The sequence below is a fragment of the Lissotriton vulgaris genome, chromosome 6 (assembly GCF_964263255.1).
Source record: "Lissotriton vulgaris chromosome 6, aLisVul1.2, whole genome shotgun sequence".
Classification (NCBI taxonomy): Eukaryota; Metazoa; Chordata; class Amphibia; order Caudata; family Salamandridae; genus Lissotriton; species Lissotriton vulgaris.
Window position 1 is genome coordinate 1,357,065,483 of NC_141694.1, and position 12,968 is coordinate 1,357,078,450.

Here is a 12,968-nt window from a genome sequence, read left to right on the forward strand (position 1 = left end):
TGTGAGATTGGGTTCTCAGCACTTGCGGTACTAAAGACCAAGTACCGTTCAAGACTGGATGTGGAACACAACCTGAGGATGGCAGTGGCAAAAATCCATCCGCAGATTGACCGTCTCTGTGGTGAAAAACAGGCACACCCATCACATTAATGTTCGTGGTGTTATTATAAAACTGTCATTTGTAAAACAAAGCATGCTAGTAAAAACAATTTATGCACATTTTATCTTGGAAAATTTTGTTTTGAGCTGTGTAATAAGCCTCTGTGATTTAACCACACCCACTCACAAACATACAGTTAACTAAACTCTTATTGCGTTGAACATTATTTACCGGATATGGGCCGGGACACGCGGGTGGCGATCAATTATATAGTGTACCAGATTGCAGAAATTTGTCAGGTGGTGGGGGGGCCCGACATTTAAAAAAATTAAGCAGGGGGGGCTCAACCTACCAAAGTTTGAAGACCTCTGCTATACAGTCTTGGAATCTTTCTGTCTGTCCTATGCACTTCTCCATTCACCCATCCAGCTCTATCTACTTATTCTATTACTCCACCAATACTTAAGCACTTATATTCATTATAAACTCAGTTTGTAATACTGTAATATTGTAGTTACTAGTCATGAACTTATGGAACGGCCTAGCTAGTAACACAAGTACAGCTATAATATTGTGTGCACTATTCAAGCAGACCTCTAACAAGCTAGATATTATTGATACACTCTTCTAAATACCCAGTTAGTACTCATACAGTGTAGGAATTGTCCAGTCTGTCCCATGCACTTCTTTAATCACTTATCTACCAGTATCTACTTATCCTATCACTCCACCAATATGTAACCACTTCTAAATTAAGTGTTCCCTCTGTTTGCAACACTGTCAACATTCCAGTTACTAGTGGTATTCTTATAAAATGACTTGCGCACCAACACAAGTACACGTATAATATAATGTGCATAATCCCTTCAAATCTCAAAGTAGATACATACTATTGGTCCACTCCATTAAATATTAAAGTAGTACCCATGCAACATAGGACACATCTTTTCACTCTCATGCAATGCAATTCTTCAATCACCCAACCAGTACTATGTTCTTATTGTATCAGTCTGCCAGTACCTAAGCACTTATGGGCCAGATTTACAAGCACCCTGCACCACGACTACGTCACTTTTTGTAATGTAGTGATGGCGCCAGGCACTCCTTCATTTTTACAATCAGAGGAAAAGCCACCTTGCGTAATTTTTCTTCTCCTTGTAAATACAACCTCTTCATACACAGCACTTTGCGTTGAAGGGGCGTTCCATTAGTGGTGTTGTGGATGTTCCCATGCAACACTCATAGAATAAGATATCTTCAGATTTATGAGAAATCATAAATCTGGAGATGTGTGTCAATGCTGTGGCATCCTAGAGTTAGTGTAGCAAGGCACAACAAGAAGAATTGTTTTCATTTCTCCTCATTTTTTTCTCTTTCAATGCATGCTGCATTTCACAGCATACATTTAAAGAGGAAAATGCCTTTACTGATTGTTTTTTGTTCAGGGAGGGACACACTCCTGCACAAAAACAATCTCCCCACAACACAATCATCTTTGCACCATGGTGCAAGGATGCCTGTGTCACCACATGGCTGCACTTTGTGCAGCAGTACAGAGGGAAGCATAGAGTTGCAACATATTTATGTACATATGTCACATCCTTGTGCTTCGGAAGTTCCGCAGCGCAATGCAGCTAAAGAGCTTGCAATGTCTCGCTGCAGTGCTTCCTCAAATCTTCACCTATAAATTCATCATAAACTACTAATGCATTCTTATAGTCAATCATGCTCTACATATATATTCAACCAAACTTTCACACATTACCATGCAATTGTAGTTCTTTATTTAACCCGATAAGAACTTTTTTCTTTTTCTTTTTTCATACATACATATATATTTTTTTAATCAATTTTGTATTTTTTTGTTGGTGTTTTTTCAAAAAATGAACAAAAAAAGAACAAATAAAACAGGAAACTTGTGTTATTTTTCATTCCAAAAAAAAACAACGGTGGTTGTGTTGCGCAGCACAAACCGCATCCACCGACTGCTCAACGAAGCATATTAGTTTTTTGCACTTCACACAGTGCTGTTCAAGGAAGGCTACTTCTGGCCTAATGTCCGGTGCAGGTGTGGCTGACGACGCTCCAGATGTACTTGGCACAGCAGGTGAGGGGTTCATAGCAGCTTGCCTACATTCTTCCCAAGCCAGATTCAGAGGATGTATGGTTTTCAGATGTTTACACATTGGGGCATTGCCACAAGAATATTTCTTTTCACTGCCTCTTGACAGCACATGTTCACAAATTCTGCATGTCACCTTCCCTGCTTTGGCCTTTTTCTCCCTAGGTGTAAAAGTGAAGAATTTCCACACGATAGACTCCGGCCTTTGTGGATGTGGTGCCTCCTGCAAAAATTCCTCTTCAGAAGATCGTTTCTCCTGCTGCTGTCCAGAAGCCATTTTTTAATCTTTTTTGTCAAACACCCAAAAAAAGAAACAAAAAAAATGGTTCTTGAAGTAAAAGATATGTCTCTCTGAAGATGCTCCAACAAGAATGATTGAAATGGGTGGGGTCCTTCAATAGTTACAGTGGGAAATGTTATGAACCAATCAAATCTTTTTTTTTAGGTCACATGGGATCCACACACCGTGCGCTCACGAAGCACGCACCCAATGCGACTTCGCGAAAATATATTTAAAAGTGATATAAGTTTATTATAAGTACAAATATATTATTTTTATAAGTATCTTAGATAATCTCTTGCCCTAATATGTATATTAAAGATACATATATCATTTTAAACATAAAAAAAAAATCACGGGAGTCACGCACCTGCACGTATATGACGTCACGTGTGAGCCGCCACCGCGCAAGCGTCGCATACCGTAATGTGCATGTGTTGCGAATGCGAGGGAGCAGGAGTCGTGGACTGGTTGCATACCAATCGCGCACATCACGTAATATTAAATGTATATGACGTGACTGAAAAAACATGCAGCCGTCGTACATCTTACGCGGATCCTTCACAACTTTTCTAAAAAGGCGGCTTGAATCCCCACACCCATCGTGATGGGTACGCTTTTGGTACGAAACTCCAAAATAAACTTGAAAAAAAAATAATATAAATATATTAAATTAAACAAATAAAACATAAAAATTAAACAATATTTCAGTTAGAATTAATTTTTTACTTTTTATGCAATTTTTATGAAAAATATATAATGTTATTTAATGAATAAAATATTTAAAAATAAACAGTGAAAAAACTGTAGAAAGTCAGTATAAAAAAAAGATATAACTACTATTACACTTTAAAATTAGCATTTAAAAAACCTTTGAAATTCACTGAAAAACCATAGGTTTCAGAGACGTTATAGTTAGAAATTAGCATTTAAAAAACCTTTGAAATTCACTGAAAAAACCATAGGTTTCAGAGACATTATAGTTGGGAATTAGTATTTAAAAACCTTAGAAATTCACTGAAAAAAACATAGGTTTCAGGGGTGTTATAGTTAGCTGGACATTTCACTCATACAAAACCATAGAAATTCCCTTGTTATAGTTAGTTCTGCTAACTATAACTCCCACGCCCGCAATGCACTGCTGTCACATATTACATCATTCATGACATGGTCAGTGACATCACTGATGACATCATCTACGTGACAATCTGATACACCTCATCACACACTAGTATAACCTTTGAACACTCACTGTAAAATAGAGTACCATATTTGAAACCATTGACACACCAATACCAGTTACTACATACCCACTCACTGATTCCAAAGTCTACACACACAACTACCCATTCACCCACAGACTCACTTATACATGCAGTCACTGATCAATAGAACACTATCAAATGCACTCATACACCTATATAGACATTGACACATCAGCATTCAATCTAATCAGTTATGCAGTCAACCTACTCACTCATGAAAAGAATCAATCACACTTACATTTACTCACCTACACAGTTGTACACCCAACACCTCATTTATTCATACACATAGAAACTCATAGTTACTATGTTAAAAAATCACTATTACAATTATACACTCATCCATACAGTTACTCTCACAATCACTGACTCTTACGTATACTTATTTATATTTACCAACTCTCACAAACGATGCCTTTTATTTTTGTACTTTGTTGGAGATGTACCACTGAGACATATATTCGCTCACCAACACACAAATAAACACTCAGTCACCCAAACAACTTGTTCCACATGCACTCTTAAACCAACAACTCACACATCTATTCATAGAGTTACACACCCACAACCCAAGCACACACACACTCAGTCTCCCATACAAATACTCAGCCAACTAATCAATAACTAATATAGACACTCATGTAGTTAGTGACGACCTGATGCAGCAGGTTGTACAACAACAGAGACAGTTATGCACACATTCACATAGTTTAGTTACTAACCCATGTATTTAGTGACACACTTTTAATTACTCACTTAAACAGTCAGACAGCTACAGAATCCTCCATCCAGACAGTTATAAATCCACTCAATCTTCAATACAGATAGGTATATATATATATAATACATATTTACATTTAAAAAAAAAACACATTTACTGGATGATGTCATCAGTGATGTCACTGACCATGTCATGAATGATGTAATATGTGCCATCATCTGCAGTGCATGCGGGCGCGCGTGTTATAGTTCGCAGATTGAAAATTAATATGGTCTGTGGAAGGAGTAGTGGTCTTTGGAGTCTCTCAATCACTCCTCCACTTCACAGCACACTCGTCTGAAGTCTTGTTGAGAAACGTACGCTCTTTCTCTTCATATTTTTTTGAAACAGTCTATCAACATCCCCCACCTCATCTCTTTCCTCTTCAGCATCCTCTTTGCATTGTCTCCCACATGCACTTCCTTGCATCTATTTCACTTCCCTACACCATCCCCACACACAACACACATTTTTTGCATAGAACAACAATTACAGCTGGCACACCCAACCACTCCTCTGTGCGGTGCAGAGGACTGGATAAGCATGTATTCTGAACCCCTTTATGACCCACCGGCAGGCACTGTGAGAAATTTGCACTGCTTTTGGTCTGAAGTACATAGCTCTCCATTGTGGCCTGAGTATGCACTATCCGAAAGTAATAGGTTGCATGAAAAAACAATAGAAAACACATTTTTCCAGACAAAGCAAATCATCTTAGGGAATGCAAGAGGAAGTAAAATGTGAAACGCAAAAACGGAACAACCTCGCTGTTCCCAGGCTAAGAGGACAGAGAGTCGAGTTTTGCTGACTGCAGCTGTCGCTGGGACACAGAGGTGGGGAGGGAGGGTTGGGTTGCAGTATAGTTACAAATGAGGCACCGGCCCTACTTGGCTGTCCTAGTGAGGTCACTAACTGCTGCATTGTTAAGTTTTGCTGCAAAGGCCATGACAGGTAAGGAGAACCCCCTCAAGAGCCAGTTGGAGTGCAACAGACACATTTTGCTTTCAGCCGAAGCACACAACTTCTGAAGCGCATTCAAATCCTATGTTCGAGCCAACCAACATGCGTGCAGAGGCAAAGCCCAGCTTGCTCTGTACTGCTTCTTGAAGCTCTTTTTCTAGTAGTGATTATATGAGGTACCCAGCAGATGTGTCGTCAAGCCAGACCTAACCAGAGTAGAACAATAGCCTGCCCCTCCCAGTGGAGAGTATTGTGAGCTGCCGACAAACCCTCTTACTCGCCGTCTACAGCAGAGCTCTGTGAGAAGAAATAATGCTACCAGTAGAACAGGAAAAGGCACTCCGTTGGTGGCGTGCGTGCGGCGTCACTACGACATTCTGACAAAGGAAGTGTGTTACGAGCTCTTCCTGTAGTCAGAGGACTGGGTCAGGTGCACAAGGGGCGACTCTTATGTAGTTATGAACCTGATACTTTCAAATGGGATGGACGTGTATGTACTAGGCGCTTCTTTCGACTTACAGTAGAGGGTATTTGTTTGGGGGGTTTGAAAAGCATCAATAGCACCCCTCCCATGTTAAGTGCAATGGACTACTGTAGGTCAGTGAAAACATCAGAGTGTTGCCTCTTCTTAGAAGCACTTAACTTACACTCTTAGTTATAGAAACAATGAAAGCTGTCCAAATGATCGAGTGTTTTGCTTTTAAGGAAATGTCTGAAATCACACAAACGGGTCTCCTGTGTACTCTGTGGAGAAACTCGTAATATTTAGAGGTCTGGATTACACATACATAGTACATGCAGTCAAATTCTGCATGGCACTGAGGGCAGACAGAGAACGTGTGGCAGCCTGTGCACTAAATCACAAAAGTAAAACTAATGCCAAGTATTTATTTAACAGTTAGCAACGGCACTACCATCCCTCCCCCCATCTAATCTTTCTGAAACACAAAGTAGTTGCCTCTGTCCTACTCGAGTCATTATCTGCATCCGTCTGGGTCCACGCACCTTAGGCTGAAAACATCCCCCTGCAGTTACAACTGAGCCAAAAATGAACCGTGTGAGAATCGTGGCGGCTACATTACAGTATGGGGGTTTTATACAGCAGTATGAACAATCAAATGAGCGCTTCACAGCGCTTGATGGAATGACTGTTTTCTAATACAGCAATTATGTGAAATGAATCATCTACAGGCCAGCCCAGCAGTTCTGCAAGCATGCTAGGGTCTGAATCCCCATGCACTTTTCATCTTTCCAAAGTTAATAAAATGTTCACCAATGGATTCAATAATAATGGCACCTCCTGTGTTAGGTGCCAATGGGCAAGTCAGTTCACCCTGCTATCAATGAATCCATTCAAGTATGTAAGACCCTGTAAATGTTAGTGTAAGGACCTGATGCCTGTTAAACGTGCCGGACTAAAACTGCAAGGGCCTGCAAATTGTACAGCACACTATCGGATGCAGGGTACCAGCAATGTAACTCTGGCTTAAGGGATGCCAGATGTCCCAGTCCTCACTTAGGCTCTCGGCACGTTTCCATCTAATGTATTTCACTATGGAGCCAGTGCATCATTCATTGCATTGTATTGTAATGTAATTGAATTTATATATTGCTTCATACCATATTACCACCCAAAGCGGTGATTCACAAAATTATGCGACTACGTGGTTGAATTATACACTTGTATAATTTACACACATACGTATATATATATATATATATATATATATATATATATATATATATATATATATATATATATATATAGAGAGAGAGAGAGAGAGAGAGAGAGAGAGAAAGATTACATGAGTAACCATCAGGGTCTGATTGGTAAGGCAGGCAGTGGGTGATGGGCCAGGGTCTGATTTTCACCTGTGGGCCGCTTTTCTGGGCAGTATGGAGACCGATTTGGGCTGTGTCTGTGTTGTTCAGATGCCGGCAGCAGCCCAGTGGGTGCTTTAGAGACCTTATCGGAGGCAGTTGGACCTCTATTACCTTCCTTTTACCAAGCGGGACGAGGTGTCATTACCAGTCTCTTGCTGGGCCGACCCATTAATGTATGAAAATAGAGCAGGGGCAAGGGACCTGAGCAGAAGTGGCCTCGTTTATATTCAGGTGTGGTTCACCAGTTTGAACTAATCTGTGCAAAAGGAGTCCTGGCAGCATTTGCATTTTGTTTTCTCAGTGAAGTTAAGAAAACATGCCTCACTTTGAAAAACTTCCCTCCTCCTTTTTAGAATACTTAAAACACTAAAGCAGTGTTTTGCAAAAAGATGCAATCTGCAAATATGCGCCACTTTTTTGGGGGCGGCCGGGCCTACTCTGCAACCCCCAATCCATGGGCTAAAATGGTCATTGACAGGTTTTACTGACATCATAAACCACAAGGCTGAAGGCCAAGTGGTTTGTAAATGTCATCTGATCCCCAAAATAGCAATATTATACCATATAACATGTTATCAGTTATGCAGTTACTTTGGGGTTGTTATCTTATAGAAGCTGCATGCTTTATTCCTCAAAGTGCGTCTTGCAATGGACACTATCTGGAATCAGAATGTTTAGGTTTTGTTCAACTTTCATGAATAACTTTTTTTAATGAAAGAATGGACTTTGGCCAAGGATTTTTGCAATTTTGTGATTAGTACGTACTGCAGAGTGATGAATTTACCACATATGTCGCATCATTTGCAAAATCTGCAGATTCCACAGCAAAGGTTGTTTCTAACTAAAATTGATAAAAAATATTATTGCTAGAATATGTGACCCATACTTTAGTGCTTCCCACATTAATTAGGTAACTGACTTCATGCTGCATGATCTCAGTAGTCCGTACTATGCTAAAGTTCTGCAGAGTAGGTTGGGACTATCATTAAAATGATGAAACCCATAACTTACAGGGAACCATGAAATATTTTTCTTATTTCACTGTTGCCTGTGAAAACTGGGCTTTTATACCACAATCTTTTGTGCAATAAAAGCACTGAAACATGTCATAAATATACGTATGTATGATATCCCAATACTATACAATATTTTTTTTTAATAAACCCTAAAGTTATTAATTTAGATGTTGCAACAAATTTTATAATGCATATCGCTGGCCACTCTGCTAGCAATCACCTTGTGATTTTTCCTATCAGTCTGAATATATATGCGCACAATGTATGCATGCCTTGGGATTACTAGGCACACGCATTTATTCCCAATATACATACATTTATGCATTATGTGTACTTTATGCCTTTGCACATCAAAAAAATGTAATTAGTGCAAGTCTATTAAACACCTTTAGCAATTGACCCATGATATCTCCGATTTGGGGCTTTCCCTCAAGCGAGATCACAAAAATGTCATTTGATGTTTTTCCAGACCTGAATATGCTGTAGGCTCCAAGGGTCAGGAGTGTTATTCGGACCAGCCTAAATGTTTGCTTGAACAAAACACAGCACCGTCCCTTAGGGGATTGGTGTTTATTCCAACCCCACCCGATCATTCCAAACTGGAAGCCCTCTGGTTCAACTCAGACAATAACCATGGCCGCGAATCATAGTCTCTTCACCAGCGATGCCTATGGTCAACGTGACCCTACACCAAGAGGAGATAGTAGACTAGTGTGCAAAAAACAGAACTCTTGTTGTGGTTGTAGCAGTGGCCAAATTGCATTTTGATCTGAATGTATATGTGAACACTGTACATTGGGATTTCTAGACACATACATTTATTCCAAATATACATACATTTATGCATTATGTGGACTTTATGCCTTTGTTCATCAACAAATTTTCATTAGTGTGAGTCTATGAAACACCTTTAGCAGTTGACTCATGATGTCTCCTATTTAGGGCATCCCAAACATTCCATATGACGTTTTTCCAGACCTGAATATGCTATAGGCTCCAAGGGTCAGGAATGTTCTTCAGACCAGCCTAAATATTTGCCTTAAGCTAAACACAGCACTGTCCCTTAGGGGATTGGTGTTTTTTCCAACCCCACCAGATCATCCCAAGCTAAAAGCCCTCTGGTTAAACTCAGACAATTACAACCATGCCCACATCATAGTCTCGTCACCAGCGCTGCCAATGGTCAACGTGACTGTTAAAGTTAAATGAAAGATCCGTAGTTCAGAGGTATAGTTCAGGATCACAGGTTTATTCTTCAAATCAGATCCATATAACAGACCCATATTATAGACCCCACCAGGAGCAGCACTTCACGGCTCAGCCCTTGACACCAACTGATTCTTACTTACAATCAAACCCTCTCAACATTCCGATGACATCATGTAGGCCAAGCAGTAGAGCAGGGGCAAGCATAGGGAGGATGCATAAACACTTGCTAGATTACAACAGTGACCCTACATCAAGAGGAGATAGTAGACTAGTGTGCAAAAAACAGAACTCTGTTGTGGTTGTAGCAGTGGCCAAATTGCATTATATACGGATTTCTGCGAATTGCTGTAACTTAGTGCGGGGAACTACTGCACTAGAAGGGAGTGCATGGCCAACCATAGTTGTTTTGGACTTCACAAACACATCGTTCACAACAGTAATGACACATACAATTGAAGTCATCGGTAGACAGCAGGTCGGGGGGGGGGGGGGGCGTTGCCTTGACCCAAGCATAAAAGTTCTGACTGCCGCATCCTAGTTTCAGCCTCCAGCAGCTTGGAGCGGCTTTGAACGTTCGCGCCAGGAATAGTTTTGTTTACCGGTTCAACGTGTTGAACAGGAAAGTCAAAGACAGCCATTGCTTGGAGGAAAGGATCATTCACGTGCTTACACACAGGTTAAAAATGAGAGGAAGTCATTGAAAAAGTGCAACAGTTATGTGCACTGTGGTGGAGGCACAACGAGAAGTGCAAAATATGGTGCCAGTAATTTATACCACAGTAGCAGCCCCCCTTCCCCTCAGTGAGCCAGCCGCTGGCCCTCCTCCATCCGCAGCTGATATAACTTCCTCAATTTTACAAATCTTTAAACGTGGGTCACATGATGACAAGACGAGAAAAGGCGGTTCTATCTCCACGTCTCATTTTGAACACACTACACCTGCAGTATGATATTACTATGGACAATAACTCTGTCTTCTGACCGCCACTTTGTGTTTTTTTAAGATAAAATAGTTCTACTTACAAACAAATGCATTTTGGTGAGGGAGGGGATATATGCTGACACCCGGTATGTGGCATTTTTCTATTGCAAACGTAGGTGGGAGGACTTGCCCTTTACATGTATATTTGTCACTCGAGTCTCCCCATGGTTTGAACCTAGGCTGTTGGTGGTTTGTGTGACAGTGGCCCGTGAGTGCGCGCCTCTTGGGTCTGCGATATGCTCTCAGGTTCAGGGCTTCTCGCGGAGGCTGTGCACCAACCCGGAAGAAAGAAAAGGATAAATGTCGCAGCACAAAAAAACGTAGAGGCGCTGTTGAAAAGAAGGGGGCAGAGGAAATAAACTTTCAAAAATGTGTGGGGGGGGCACAGAAAAGAATAAAAATTGCTGCCACTGAACTAAACATCTCAACAACATATTGGCGAATGTTGCCAGTTTCTGATTATAAAAGGGGAAGGGCTATGACGCCCCCGTTTCAGCGCAACATTAGTGCCAACTCTGAGACTTACAGAACACATGAGTTGCGTAGCCCGGGGCTGGGAAGAGGGCACGTGGGGAATAAAGAAGCGGCAGATCTCACCAGCCGTGAGCCGTGTATCAAGCCCAAGTTCACGTTACAAGGCAGCGGCTGCACTTACCTGCCATGGTCACTGCCGCCTCAGTGCAGACCCTTAGCCTCCGGCTGCAGTGCGCGCTCTCAGCTCCAGTGCCTTCCTTACTCCCCTAGCGGGCGGCGCTCCGCACTCACTCATATGCAGTCGGCTGCCCCCGTATCCCTCACCGCCCACGGGGTCTCCTTCCCTGGGCCTTGGGTCTCTCTGTCCGGGACTCACTCTCTCTCACCCGGCCTCGCGCTCGTCACCGGGATTTCCCGAACTACCAGGAGGCTGTGCGGCGCGGGGACTGTGGGCGGCCCAGGCTGGCCCTGGGGCTGAAGTGACGCGGGCAGTAGGTGCGGCCCGACCCTGCGCTCCGGCGGCCGCTGCTGCTGATGCAGAGCGGGGGCCGCCTCGTCAGAGGCCGAGGTGCGTATCTACCCCGACCGGGGGCAATAACCAGTAGTGTGCGGGAAGCGACACTTTTCATGGTGCACGTACACACAGGTTGGGGCAACAACTGTTCGGTGTGGCGCTCTCACATACGTTTCAGAACAGCCCAAAACTTAACGAGTGGGAATTGGGAGGTTTGCGGGGCAAGGGTTACTGGTGTGGTTATTATAATTGCATTTATCCTCTTTGCTACTAGGCCTCCCCTACCCCCTGTGCTAAGCCAAGGGGGAGTTCGCGCTTAGGCCCCTGTAACATTTTGACCACTTAAGGTATCCACGCCAAAGTTGCGTCCTTTTCTTCAGTGGCGGCTGCCGGCTGGTGACATTTGAAAGTGGTCGGGCGTGAACATTCGGGATGAGTGGCTGGTAGCGAATGAGCTGACTGTCATAAGGGGCATTCGGGGTGTTCTCCCACGCAAATGCTTTGGAAAAAAAGAGTAGACAAATGATGCACTTTCAAGCAAATTTGAGAAAGCAAGTAGGTTAATAAAGCGCTATATAAAACTGCAAAATAAACCTGTTGTTGCAATATGTAAAGCCTTTAGATATATTTCAGTAAGTACTAATTAACACATAATGACATGCAACACGGTCACTGCCATTCATTCCTGTCCAACTTCTTGAAAGTAAAAAAAGCCATTTCAGTTCTGCATCTTATGTTGACAATGCATAAATGATAGTATACAGAAAAGATGATAACTTTAAACTCACTGGCCTGGTCACAAGGCAAGTGGCAAAGGTAAGGCTAAGGCCTCCTGGGATTTCCTCTCCGAAAGTTTACACCACACAGACTGCAACCTGAGGCTATACATGCTTCTTCCCATTGCCAATCTGCTCTGCTGTACACCCTACCAGGCCCCTTGTTCATGCCCACACAAATTACTTCAATGTGTTGCTTGCATTTGTGAGGGGCTAAAAAGACTGCTTTCCTCAAAGCCATTTGTCAGGCCATAAATACTGTGCTCAGGATGGACATGGTCTGTAAACTACTTTTTACATTTGTGGAATGCATGGAGGCAGATGTCCAAGTCAAAAACCTTTCGTGTAAACAATTCTGTTTTCAGAGCCCATATTACCCACATCATGTTGCACACCAAAAAGCCATGAAAATACCCCTGTATGATGCTCCTGCATCATGCTTCATTGCAAGAAACCAACACAAACCGCAACAGGCAAGGGCCCAAAACGTATTGAGGCAACATCAAAATTGCCTATCACAAAATGTTTTTGGCCCTTGCCGGATGCGGGTAACTGGGCCTACCACACAAGTGAGGCACCATTTTTATTGGGAGACCCATGGTAACGCTGGGTGGTAGGAAATTTGT

General features: G+C 42.2%; 1 protein-coding gene across 1 annotated transcript in view; it reads right to left on the bottom strand.

The window, feature by feature from the left end:
* The window catches only part of LOC147708875 (proto-oncogene c-Rel-like), a 167,209-nt gene extending 155,708 nt beyond the window's left edge, over positions 1-11,501 (bottom strand). Inside the window, exon 1 of the mRNA XM_086925793.1 lies at positions 11,234-11,501. Coding sequence (XP_086781919.1) covers positions 11,234-11,240 — 7 coding nt within the window. The 5' untranslated portion in view covers positions 11,241-11,501. The remainder of the gene's footprint in view (positions 1-11,233) is intronic.
* Positions 11,502-12,968: the final 1,467 nt, after the last annotated feature.